The sequence below is a fragment of the Symphalangus syndactylus genome, chromosome 7 (genome assembly GCF_028878055.3).
Source record: "Symphalangus syndactylus isolate Jambi chromosome 7, NHGRI_mSymSyn1-v2.1_pri, whole genome shotgun sequence".
Classification (NCBI taxonomy): Eukaryota; Metazoa; Chordata; class Mammalia; order Primates; family Hylobatidae; genus Symphalangus; species Symphalangus syndactylus.
This window is the reverse complement of record NC_072429.2, coordinates 118500499-118513826: the sequence shown is the minus strand read 5'-3', so window position 1 is coordinate 118513826 and position 13328 is coordinate 118500499. Positions and strand designations below refer to the sequence as shown.

Sequence of the window (13328 nt, the reverse complement as noted above, 5' to 3'; positions counted from 1 at the left end):
ATCTTTATATTTAAAATACTTTGCACATTTCCATGTTTTACAAATACAGTAATGACATATCTGTTCATTTTATTATCTCAAATATAGACTTCTTGGTCTATATGTAGATTTTTTTGCTCCATGTTAAGATTTTTATACTTACTGACCAGTCGTTGTACATATATCTAAGCAGAGTAGAATGTTCATTTTAGAAAGTGGGATGGGAAAGATTGGTTAGGATTATGTAGAGTCAGGTTTTAGAAGATCTCATCACACAGTAAGGTGATTTTAGAAAGACCAAATCCACCAGAATTTTGTTTTAATTACTCTCTTACCCAAACCCCAGAGTGTGTTAGTGAAAGAACAAGTAATAAATATTCAGGATATAACATCATGTCTTTGGAAATTAAACTAAATAAACACAAAGCTAGATTTAAGAGAGAAAGTGTTAAAATAGGAAGGAGGAACTACAGATAATTTTTCAGTGTTTATGTTGTCTCCTGCTCATAGCATCTGTCAGTAAATGGTCAGCAAAAATTTAATCTTTTTTTAATCTTTCAGGCATAAGATTCTCAACATGTTGACTAAGAACCCACCATTTACTAAGAACATGGAGTCTCCCTTATGCAATGAAGCCCTGGTAGATCAACTTTGGAAACTTATGAATTCTGGTGAGAGAGCAGGGATTTAAATTTTTATTATTATTAGAGTATTTTGATTTTACAAGAGGTTTTCAATTCAACAGCATTTAGAACTAAAGGTAAAAGTTGAAATTTTTTTTTTCTTTTAAGTAGACTATCACACCTTCACAGTGGTGGCTGTGATAACATTTATTAAGGATATACTCACTTTACTCCATAGGGTGGTTGAGGAAACAAAAATATTTATATGAAAGTGTCAGATGGTTAAGGTGCTATAAACATGAGCCTGCAAAGTATTATTATTATTTCAGAAAGTTACAAAGGAGTGAAAAATAAGTCTCACGTCTTTCCCTGGCCATCTAGTGGCCTTTTCCAGAGGTGACCAATTTCTTGTGTATCCTTCCATAGGCAGGTAGTGCATATAGAATAACATACAGGCTGTATTTTTTCAAAGTACTTACTATTATTGTTCTATACTGTGGAGATCTTGATATCTCATCACAGTTTTTATTTTTTAATTTATTTTTATTTTTTTGAGATAGAGTCTCTGTTGCCCAGGCTGGAGTGCAGTGGCGCAGTCTCTGCTCACTGCAACCTCCACCTCCCAGGTTCAAGCGATTCTCCTGCCTCACCCTGCTGAGTAGCTGGGATTACAGGCATGTGCCACCATGCCTGGCTAATTTTTGTATTTTTAGTAGAGACAGAGTTTCACTATGTTGGCCAGGCTGGTCTCAAACTCCTGACCTCAGGTGATCCACCCGCCTTGGCCTTCCAAAGTGGTGGGATTACAGGTGTGAGCCACTGTACCCAGCCTTATCACAGTTTTAATTTATTACTTGAGTGAGGTCAAGAGGTAAGAAAACAGTGTTTAGGAGTGCTAGCTCTGGAACCATTTTGCTAAGGGTTGAATCTTAGCTCAATTATTTACTTATTGTGTGATTTCTCTGAACTGTTTTCATTTGTAAAATGTAGGTGATAATGATACCTACTTCAAATAGAATTAAATGAGTGTTTGTAAAACGCAGTGTCTGGCTCATATTAAATACTCAAAAATGTTATACTAGCATAATGATAGTTATGCTTCTCATATATTTGAGCTATTTGTATTTCTGTTTTTCCAAATTATTCATATTCTTTGCCATTTTAGTTAATTGAATTATTCTTTCCTATTGATTTATAAATGTGTACATTTAAAGAAAATTTGCCTTATGTTTCAGTCAAAAGCTAGGCTGAAATGTGTTTTGCTTAAAGATAGCAAGAGTTGTTTTAGATAGATAGTGGGAGAACAGTGGATATTTATCCTTTTTTTTTTTTTTTTGAGACTGTCTTGCTCTGTCGCCCAGGCTAGAGTGCAGTGGCACAATCTCAGCTCACTGCAACCCCCACCTCCCAAGTTCAGGCGATTGTGCTGCCTCAGCCTCCCATGCAGCTGGGATTACAGGCGCCCACCACCATGCCCAGCTAACTTCTGTATTTTTAGTAGGGACGGGGTTTCACCGTGTTGGCCAGGCTGGTCTTGAACTCCTGACCTTGTGATCTGATGCCTCAGCTTCCCAAAATGCTGGGATTACAGACATGAGCCACCACGCCTGGCCTATCCAAATATTTAAAAGTTTTGAGTATGTTACTTTATTTGCTCTCTATGATATTGGAAAATAACTTGTCCTGCCTATCTCATTAGTAGCTACTTCACTGACTCACAATTAAATACCAAATTTTAATTATTTTATTACTTAGTTCACTAATATTGAGATGTTAAGTGGTTGTATAACTTCTGTTTTTCGTTTTCATAACAATAGTGCAATGCAACCGAGTAAAGGCACCATACTAGGTATTTATGTGAAATATAATAAAATTGAAAATAGGATGGACCTTGTCCTCAAGGTCTTTCGAAAACAACACATAAAACCAGTTTATACTAAAATATTGCTAATTTTTTTCTAATGTTTTCTTTAATCTCTGAAAGAATGATTGCTGCTTTTTACATAATGTTTTATATTTGCTTCCTTTGGCTACCTTAAAAGATACTATTATTTCTGCTATTTAGACCCAGGGAATTAACACATAAGTTCAGGAACTTACAAAGGTTCATTCAACAGTTCATATGTGGCACTAACTCTGCTGTATTGAATACCTTTTTAACCAGAATATGTGATTCTTTGACCATGATAGGTTACAAATTTGAAGAAAGCATAGTGAAATATGAAGAATTATTTTATTATTTTCTAAAGAAGATGTTTTGGACAAAATAAATATGTGTTCAAGATTAATGAGACATTTTTATAAAACATTTGAAGCTCATTGGAAGGTTTGATTATACAAATTCAAGCTGTGACTGATGTTTAGTATTTAATTTTGATAGTGTGCAGTACAGTACAGTTCTGCTTTGGTTTAAAATTGTCTGCCAGTATCTAAACCAGTGAGGTCAGTGAGGCTGTAGTCATAAACAGTTTATTACTCAGTTTTTCGGATTTATAAATAAATGGGAACAATATGAACAGTGGGAGTGGCATGAATAATTGGGAGGGTTAAAAAATGTTTTTATAGAACATTGGACAATAGATAGTGAAGATGGACTAGAGAGGATTGTCGTTTCCTTTCCAAGCCTGAACCTTTGGGATAAATGAATGAATCTGATCTAAGAAATCCTTTTTTTATTTGATTAAAAATAATTTAATGGCAAAAGTAATATCATGTTACAGAGTTTATCTGAAAAAACTACAAAAAAAGGAAATATTACATAATTCTTGAGAAGGAAAAATAAACTGGCTGGGCATGGTTTATTAAGATTTGGGTATATTTGGCCCTTAGGAAAAAATAATTGTGTGTGTGTTGTGTTATATAGTTATAGTTGAAATAAAAGTTTTAAAATAGCATTTTATCATGAGAATTTTTCACATTGCTATATTATCTTCTTAATGGTTATTGTTTTAAGAAATGGTAATGAGGATTGTTTTAAGAAATGGTAATGAGGATTCATCAATAATGAAAGGAGCTAGAGCATCATCTAAGTCCCCGAATCCGGTGGAACCCTGCCTGCTCCTCATTTTGGGGCTTCTGGGCTATCTGGTCACTTGAGATAAGCATTTTCTGGAAAACAAAAACTGTGAACAATGTAGATGTAATTATATTAATTTATTTCTCTCTTTCTACCAAGTGGATTTGAGGTATATTGACTTTGCATAGTTACAAAATTTACTGAACCAATTTAAAATATATAGGAGAGCATATCATGGCAGTTCAGAAGGATCATCTTATCATGTACTTTTGAAGAATTAGAGTTTGTTTTCTTATTCTGAAGAATCAAACTTTTCAACAAGAGAGAGAAATTGTGGTTGGATTTATAGAAACAGGATTTGAAAAATTGAAATCAATTTGAGAGTGAGACAGAAAGATACTCATGACTTTTAAAAATTCATGTGCCATTCAGTTAATACTAGTACTCATTTTAGAAATATACTAGGGGAATTTGGAGCTGAGAGACAGGTACAGAAACCGAGGGCTCTTGGTAGCTGAATCGCTTTAGTGACCATATCCCAGAGGGAAGGTTGTCAGACTTAAACTTTTTGAGATCTCAGGGCTGCCTGGTCTCTGCCTGCTTCTTGGTGTGTAGTAACTCCACTTAGCCTTAAATTCTGGGAGGTACTCTAGTATCTTTCCAACAGTTTTTGCTTTGTAAATGTATACACACACCGACCTATATGTGTATATTCACTCATACGCATATCAGATATCTTAAGCCATTCCGTATGTAGTTTAATTTTTCATACACATTTTTATCTTCAGTATTTTGTTTCTAAAATTTTTAAAGCTTAAAAATCTAAAGAATAATACAGTGCATAATCATATGCTTTCAGTTTGATTCACCAGTTAAAATTTTACCATTTACTTTATCTCCTTTTCCTTCTCTTTCTTTATATTTATACCCTGTTTTTTTCTGAATCATTTGAAAATAAATGGGATCATGGTCCTCTTCCCAAATACTTTAGTATATACTCCTGAGAATAAGGTCATTCTACATCTCGACAATATGGTCATCAAACCCCACCCAGTATATAGCCAATATTCACAGTTCCCCAGTTGTTTCCAAAAATGCTCTTTGCAATTCCCATGACAGCTTTTAAATTAATGCTCCACAGAAAGATCGTAAACATTTTTAAAGACAAGGATCTTTTACATTGTATGGTCTTTGTCCATGGTTGCTTAAAATTCTTAAATAAATAGGTTTATTTTTAATTGAAAATATCTCATTTGCCAACGGCAATCATTTTTAAAGGTTTCACATATTAATTCACAATTTTTTTTCTTGAGCACTTTCTGTTTGCCACTGTGCTATGTTTTCTGTGTATTAACTAAGTATAATGGAAAGAGAGACATAGGAACAGATAAATTAATAATATGAAGAGATAGTTGCTAAAGAGAACGAACTATTTGGGGAACCCAAAGAAAGGAGCCATGAACCCTGTCTGGAATGGTAGAATGTTCATGGATAGGTAGCATTTGAGCTAACTCTTGATGAATGGAAAGGAGTTTTCCAGCAGGATAAATATATTTTTAGGTAGTAGAATTATATATAAAAGCCTCATGTTCTGAAGGAGTGTTTAGAAAATAGTATTATCTGGAAAGATAGATTAGGATCTAAATGTGAAGGGCCTGGGGAATTTAGGTTTTATGCTCTGGGCAATGAGGGACAGGTGTTGCTAGAACCAGGCTGACTTCCAGTTAGTGGTGTGGTAGCTTTTTTCCACACTGAAAGAAATGATTTTCCTCTTCCAAAGGAATGTGTATCAAAATTCAGAACATATGTGATCCTGCCTTTATAGCTTTAAGTAAGATACTGAATTACAGGCCAAAATGACAGTAATTTTAAAATACATTAAAAAAATTAAAACCTAAGAATTGGAGATTTTTATTGGCGCTTTATATTTTATTTAAGACATAAATACTTTTGCTTGTCTTGCCTAATTGAGTGTTTTTTTTATTTCTGAAGAAACAGATCTTCATTGAGGAGATGGTATCTTTGTTTCTTTATCATTATGAAGGAAATTTTAGCTGTTGCTTCCACATTGACCTTTAGTGTCTGGCATATTACTGTAAGAATGACATAAAAACATTAATTGTTCAAGTCATTGAATGCTGTTTATTTACAATATAATTTTTAGTGTTTGGAAATTTACAACTACACTCAAGGGAGTAGAATGAGGGACAACTTCTAATTCAGTTTGATAGGATTTGCCAGGTTTCAGAGTAAGAAAATAAACAGTTTTGATATTAACATCAGAAGGTTTCAAAGTTCTGTCCCACCATGTCTCTCCCTAATACCTTCTTTCTTAGGAATGGAAATGGTGGAAGAAAATGAAAACATATTGATTCATCTGCTTAGGAAATTATATATACACACACACACACACATAAATAGAAATGAATTTGCTGTTTTTGTTTATTGTAAGATGGACAGAACAGTCAGGACAATAATACCCAGTGGAAGTTGTATTTCTGGCTTAACTGTGTACAAATTTCTAAGCTTCAGCCGTCAATAAGGAGTGCTGGGTTTATTCAGAAGTGTCCTGAAAACAGTGGCTTTCAAAGTGAATTTTCTTCTTAGCAGCTTTTTTAGTTGATCAGTTTTTTTTGTTTGTTTTTGTTTTTTTGAGACGGAGTCTCACTCTGTCACCCAGGCTGGGGTGCAGTGGTGTGATCTTGGCTCACTGCAAGCTCCGCCTCCCAGGTTCATGCCATTCTCCTGCCTCAGCCTCCCGAGTAGCTGGGACTACAGGCACCCGCCACCATGCCCGGCTAATTTTTGTATTTTTAGTAGAGACTGGGTTTCACTGTGTTAACCAGGATGGTCTCGATCTCCTGACCTCGTGATCCTCCTGCCTCAGCCTAGTTGATCAGTTTTAATAGCAGTTACCTCAGAAAATGAAGAGATGATTTTTCGATAGGATCAGATTTACTACTTTGGTGGTGTTTGTCTCAAGGCACTTTCTGATTTGAATAGACAACATTAATAATGGGTTTCCTACTTCTTGAGTGTTGCTGTTCTAATTCAGATAAACAGGGTTGGTCTCAGAGTATAACTGCTAATGAAGACAGGATGAATAGCAATTTTCCTGGGAGGAGAGACTAGTGGCTGTCATTTTGTCATATGTGATCATTCGTTGCCATAAGTGATGGGGAAAGGGGAGGTAGCTGGAAGATTAAAGATGCGTCTTCAGAATACTGTAACTGAAGGCAGAAATCAGAGACTGTTTCAGGGCCTCTCTCCAATGGGATGGATTGACTTGGAATCATCAGATTTTAGACCTGATGAGGGGAGTCTTAAAGATCATCTGAGTGAACCACTCTGATCATCTCAGTTATAGCCCAGAGAGCTGACTTGCCCAAGGTCACAGAGCTAACAGGCAATTAATTAGAAGTGTTTTTTTCCCATTCTGTCTCTCAACTTAATTGAAGTATACTAACGTACTAACGTGACAACCATCTTAAGATTTCATTCCATGATTTTGAAATACAATGAAATTTTGGCTTTTATCTCTATTTTTTGCTCTCTTTTGTACTTTTAACAAAAGTACTGCTATTCATTTTTTAGCTCCCTTGTCCCCAATTTTAATATGTAAGTTCATTTTTAGAAGACAGAAAACACTATCAAGAACCTCCCTCAGGAACAAAACAGTGGTGTTCATTCCTTTGTCCAAATTAAAGGTCTAGCAAAACCAAAAAGCCCACATAGAAATAACAAGTAACCAAAATCATATTAGAGGGCTTCAGTGCACTTAGCAGCCTTTACTGTGCTGCCTAATCATCCTTAAGCTGACGTTCAAAAACAAAATAAAAGCCCTAGCTCATCAAAATACACATACTCAATTTGTCTTTTAAAATTAACATATATATTTTTTAAATGTTAAGGAATTCACAATCGAATGACTCATTTTGAGATCATCGACAGCATGTAAAAGTTCAGGCTGGTTTTTGTAGCACACATGATTGGGTAATGTTGATCTACAGGGTTTAGTTTTCTTCCAAACAACAAATGTACTCTAAACTGTTCTGTTCTGTTTTTCTTTTTTTTTTTTCAACTGATAAAATGCCTAAGATTCACTCCTTTTCTTGCTATATCTATGGAGAGAGAGATACATGGCCAGCTGCTCTGGGTTGCCAGACTTTTTATTGCTCACTCCTGGCATTTATTCCCTTCCCTCAGAGGGTTGAGACCCTCTAGCCTTTGCTAATAGAAGCCCCAGGAATCTGATAACCTCCTCTTTGTGGAATCTTTCTATATGTAAAATGCTTTGAGGAGGAGAAATGAATGCCTACAAAATAATACTACCTCAAGCTATTGAAGTGTCCACATATACATATTCTAGGAAGGGAAAATGGGTTTCCAGTGTAAAATTCTTGCTTTTACTATGTAATGTTTTTTCCATTACTTGGTTCTCTGCAGCTCTTGCCTGTCTCTTGCTTCTACCAGTGTTGTATGTCACACAACAGCAAAACTGAAAATGTCTCAAGTAGGAATGATGAGAGCTATTTCACAACATTATAGCATGCGCAGTAGCCTAGTACAATGCACTCTCTAGTATGAAAGTGAATTTACAATTTTTCCCATTGCAGATTTGCATATAATTAATAATTACCTGTTAGAGTAAATCTGATAAGAATTACTATTAGTTGATAATTTATTTACTTATATTAATATTTTTTGTGGAAAACCACAAAGTTTAATATTTATGATATCCAAATTTTTTCCTTTTTGTTTCTCCTTTTTAATTGTGGTACTCTTTTGAAACAACAGTTCTTGGTAAAAATTAGGTATTTATAGGACCTTCCTTCCCCTTTCCCTCCCTCCCTCCCTTCCTTTCTTTCTTTCTTTCTTGAGACAAGGTCTCACTCTGTTGCCCAGGTTCGAGTGCAGTGGTGCAATCTTGGCTCACTGCAGCCTCCGCCTCCTGGGTTTAAGTGATTCTCCTGCCTCACCCACCCAAGTAGCTGGGATTGCAGTCATGGCCATCACACCCAGCTGATTTTTGTATTTTTAGTAGAGAGTGGGCTTCACCATGTTGACCAGGCTTGTTTTGAACTTCTGAGCTCAAGCGATCTGCCCACCTCGGCCTCCCAGAGTGCTGGGATTATAGGCATGAGCCACCATGCCTAGCCGGGTTTATTTTTCTTCTCAAGAAGAATATCCACTTTTCTTCTGTTCACTTATTCTATACTCTTCAAGTCATTTAAAATTCTGATTAGAAACCATAGAGATTGTGTAACTCTAGCTGCCGAATTTCATCTTTTTAGTCAGTTCTATTTGATGACAATATCTACTGGAGTGTTCTACTGGGGAGAAAAGGAAGGTGAGAAAACCCTGGTATCAGTGTGCTCTGATCTGTCATTGCTATGGGGTAAGGTATGACTTGAGACCAAAACTCCTATTTTGGAGATGAAAAAACTGAGACTCAGAGAAATGGAAAGAACTTGCCTCTAGTGTTTCAACCAGGAGAAACTGAACTTCTACCCAGGCAGTTATTTTCTGGTCAAGTCCATGTCTACTGCCCATTGTCATGCTTGTGGTTTGCTTATTTCTGTTATTTAAAAATCATAAATAAGTTCTCACTACAGTAACACAAATATAAAGGTGTTTAGCAAAATATTTTCCTCCTCTACAATAAGTCCAGTAGTAGTTGTATGGTTTCTTACTATATGTAAAACCTGAAAGTAGTAACTTCTAGAGGTCAGAAAATGTGTTTCCATGATAGGGAATGCAAAGGCTCATGGAGGCTGTCTTCCTAACAGGCTGTTAATGAAGAGAATCAGATAAGATGAGCAGAGAATGAATGAATGTGGGATAATTACTGAGGAGAAAGAATAAAAAGGAAGATTTAAGGCTATAAAAAATACAATTTTTGGAATGTTAGATTTTTGGTTGATGTCTAGTATTCATTTTGTAAGATGAAAGGTGTAAAGGTTTTTCCAGTTATAAAGTTCCTTTTGTTGTACAGGTTCTGGGACAGTTAAAATGTATGAATCAATGTGCATATTGACTCATTTCTTTATTACTTACTTTTTAGGTACTTCACATGACTGGAGGTTACGGTGTGGTGCTGTGGACTTGTACTTCACACTTTTTGGCCTCAGTAGACCTTCCTGTTTACCCTTGCCAGAGCTTGGGTTGGTTCTTAATCTAAAGGAGAAAAAAGCTGTCTTGAATCCTACCATAATTCCAGAGTCAGTACCAGGCAACCAAGAAGCTGCAAATAATCCAAGCAGTCACCCACAGCTGGTTGGATTTCAGAACCCTGTAAGAATCACATGTATTACAGAAGATGTAGTTCCATTATATAGAGGATCTAGAGAAGAGAATTGTTTCCTGTGAACTAGTGAATTTTATAGCCACTAACAGTTTCTTGTGCCCTTTTAAAACATGCTGGCTGACATTTGATTAGCACTGTGCAAATTATAAAATGCTACTGGCAACTATAAAACTGCACATAGCAAATGATGTGCTCCCGGTCCCATTACTCCTATTGTGATAACCTAACGATTTTTTTTATACTTGAGCATAGAATTTCTTCTCTGAGTAGCGAAAGATTGAAATGAATAACTTTTTTTTTTTTTTTTTTTTTTTTTTTTGAGACAGAGTTCCACTCTTGTTCCCCAGGCTGGAGTGCGATGGCTCAATCTTGGCTCACTGCAACCTTTGCCTCCCAGGTTCAAGCAATTCTCCTGCCTTAGCCTCCTGAGTAGCTGGGATTACAGGTGACTGCCACCATGCCCGGCTAATTTTTTGTATTTTTAGTAGAAACGGAGTTTCACCATGTTGGCCAGGCTGGTCTCAAACACCTGACCTCAGGTGATCCACCCACCTTGGTCTCCCAAAGTGCTAGAATTACAGGCGTGAGCCACCACACCCAGCTGAATATTTAACCTATTATGTATGTCCCATATGTGTTAATGGAAAGCCATGTGAAAACAGGGGCCTTGTCTTTTTAAAATTGTTGCTCTGTGTAATACCTAGCACAGTTCAAAACATATGATAAATGCCTGGCAAATGCTTGTTGAATGAAATAAATAATGAATGAATGAATGACCAGGTAAATTAATAATCTGCTGATTTGGGAGGAGACTGTGTGTTACATTTTAAAACATTTTATATACACACACACACACACACACACACACACACACACATGTTCATTTGCCTTTAGAGAAGCTTTTATTTCTACCTTTGTATTATAAAATTACCAGACATTTTGTAGAAAGACTTATAGGATACATATTAATAATTTTACTGTAATTTAAAGAAATTTTTCATGAAATTTTTTTTATTGATGACAAAATGTCTCCAATACTTCAAGCTTCATTTTTCACCAATATTTAGACCAGATTACTTGCCTGGCAATTCCCTACTGGTGTTTTGACACTTTAAAATGCAGATTCTCTCTATGCTAGTTAGTAATAGTTCATTTTAAATTTGCTTACTCACCTAAATTTTCTGAAGTAACATCATACTTATTTGTTGTCAATTTAAAATATGTCCTAGAGTTTGGGTTATGAAGAAGTAAGACAAATATTTACATAGAAAAAAGAGTCTCATTAAAGAGCTCTTTCAGATCTACATACTTACCAACCTGTGAAAATTGATATAATTCTTGCTCATATATGTTAATTTATCCACATTCGCACTGCAGGCCAAGAGGAGAAAATGGCATCAAAGGACATGTTCTTTTGGGAAAGCTCTAAAAGTTCACTTAAATACCTCCCTTCTCCCCCTAAAAAGACCAGCAGACAAGAAAAGATTACATTTATTTTAAGCCCATTACTGATAATTTCTAGCCACTGGGCATGCTCTAATCTGCATGGTTGCTATAGCTATTAGTTTTCAGCTATAATATGAGCTACTCGTCTTCAGAAATCTAATTTTGATCTTGAATATTGCCACAGGAAGATGATCACCTTGCCAAGGAAGCATCATGTAATATATCAGCTCATCAGCAGGGAGTGAAGAGGAAGTCTGATACACCACTGGGGTCCCCCCTAGAACCTGGTCAAATACTGGAGAAGAATGAGGATAGCAGTAAAGTCAAACTCAAAATCAGAGTAAGAAATACAGGTTAAACCTGTATTAACAGTGTAGGATATTCACCTTCTTGTAAATCTTTTTGAATACTTGCAGTGGTTTTTCCTTAGCAGGAACACATGCGACAGACTGCATTATAAAACTCAAATGTCCTTCTGAGACATTCGAACCAAGTATTTAACTTATATTATCACATAATTCTTCTCTACTTGGGGGAGGAACTATGTGTGCACGTTCCACCACAACTCACTACTTTTTCTCACAAAATAGGAGTAGATTTTAGTTGCTATTACATTTCCAGTAATTTCTAATTGGCTTCTTTTAGAGGTTGGACCACATAATCTTTTCTTCTCTTAATATCTTTGAAGAAACAAACTACTTTTTATTTTAAGATTATATGGGGGTATATCCTATGGCCTCTCTGCTACTTTTCCTAAAAGCTAAGATCCAAACATAACGTGTGTAATGGTTCTTTTATTCCTCTGTTTTATGTGTGTGTGTGTGTTTTAGTTTTCCAGTTCTCAAGATGAGGAGGAGGTTGATATGGATACTGTTCATGATAGCCAGGCCTTCATTTCACATCATTTAAACATGCTTGAAAGGCCGTCAACTCCAGGTAAGATTAGTATTCTGCAGTCATTGAGGAGATGGAGACATTGGTTGATATCAGTATTCTAATGTGTGTTACTTTATTTTCAAATGAACAACTATTAAGTTTAAAATTAGCCAGCTTAAAATATTAAATTGTGTCAGGTTATAACATAAATTGGCAAAATAACATGTAGAAAAAGCGCTTCTTTTGGCTGTTTTGTTTTGGTCCTGCTTGTATAAAATCCATCATTCAGATTCTTTCTGGTAGCTCAGATTTCTTTTTTGTGTGTGTATGTGGTAGACTTCATGTAACCATAGTTACATTAATTTTTTTTTAACTGTAGTTAATGCTGCGTGTAGCACTACTTTCTCTTTTTGCCTGCCTATCTCATATAATATTATGTCAGTCATTTTCATACATCATTCAAAAAGCATGTTTTCTTTTGAAAATACTACCTAAGACAACATAGAGTCAATATATTAAAATTTACCTTGTCATTTCCTTGTTGATAGGCATTAGGTTGTTTTTCATTTTTATATATTTTAGGTAATTCTGTACTTTTTTTTTTGTTAAATTATGTTTCTTGGATAAATTCCCCAAAATGTATTATTAGTGAAAAGATTAATGTTAGCTATATTGTGAGATACATGTCTTTAGATTTTCATAGCTCTTGATATGTATTGCCATGTTTTTTGAGAGATTATACCAGTTTATATCATAAGCTTTTTCTCATTTTTAAGGAATAAAAGCCTTTGATAAAAGTTACGACATATAGTAATAAAACAAATATCTGTGTACCTGCCACCGAAGTTAACATGTACATTATATATCATGCACGGATGTTTCCTATATGCTCCTTCCCTGGTCCTGTTCTCCTGCCTTTCCACTACAAGTAACTACTATATTGCATTTTCTTTTTTTTTTCTTAATTTCATTCTGTTGCTTTTCTTTATAGTGTTCCACATAGGTATGTGATCCTGTATGTTTAGTTTCACTTGTTTTTTGAATTTTTTAAGAAATGGTATAACATGACTTGCTTTTTTTT

At 35.3% G+C, this 13328-nt stretch overlaps 1 protein-coding gene across 5 annotated transcripts in view; it reads left to right on the top strand.

The window, feature by feature from the left end:
- TAF2 (TATA-box binding protein associated factor 2) overlaps positions 1-13328 on the top strand; it is a 118877-nt gene that overhangs the window by 78230 nt on the left and 27319 nt on the right. For 3 of the 5 annotated variants that reach the window (XM_063643522.1, XM_055287118.2, XM_055287120.2), the window contains 4 exons: positions 541-650; positions 9683-9912; positions 11556-11711; positions 12202-12307. In XM_063643522.1, the coding sequence (XP_063499592.1) occupies positions 541-650; positions 9683-9912; positions 11556-11711; positions 12202-12307 (602 nt within the window). The remainder of the gene's footprint in view (positions 1-540; positions 651-9682; positions 9913-11555; positions 11712-12201; positions 12308-13328) is intronic. The other 2 variants (XM_063643523.1, XM_055287119.2) reach the window with 1 other exon arrangement.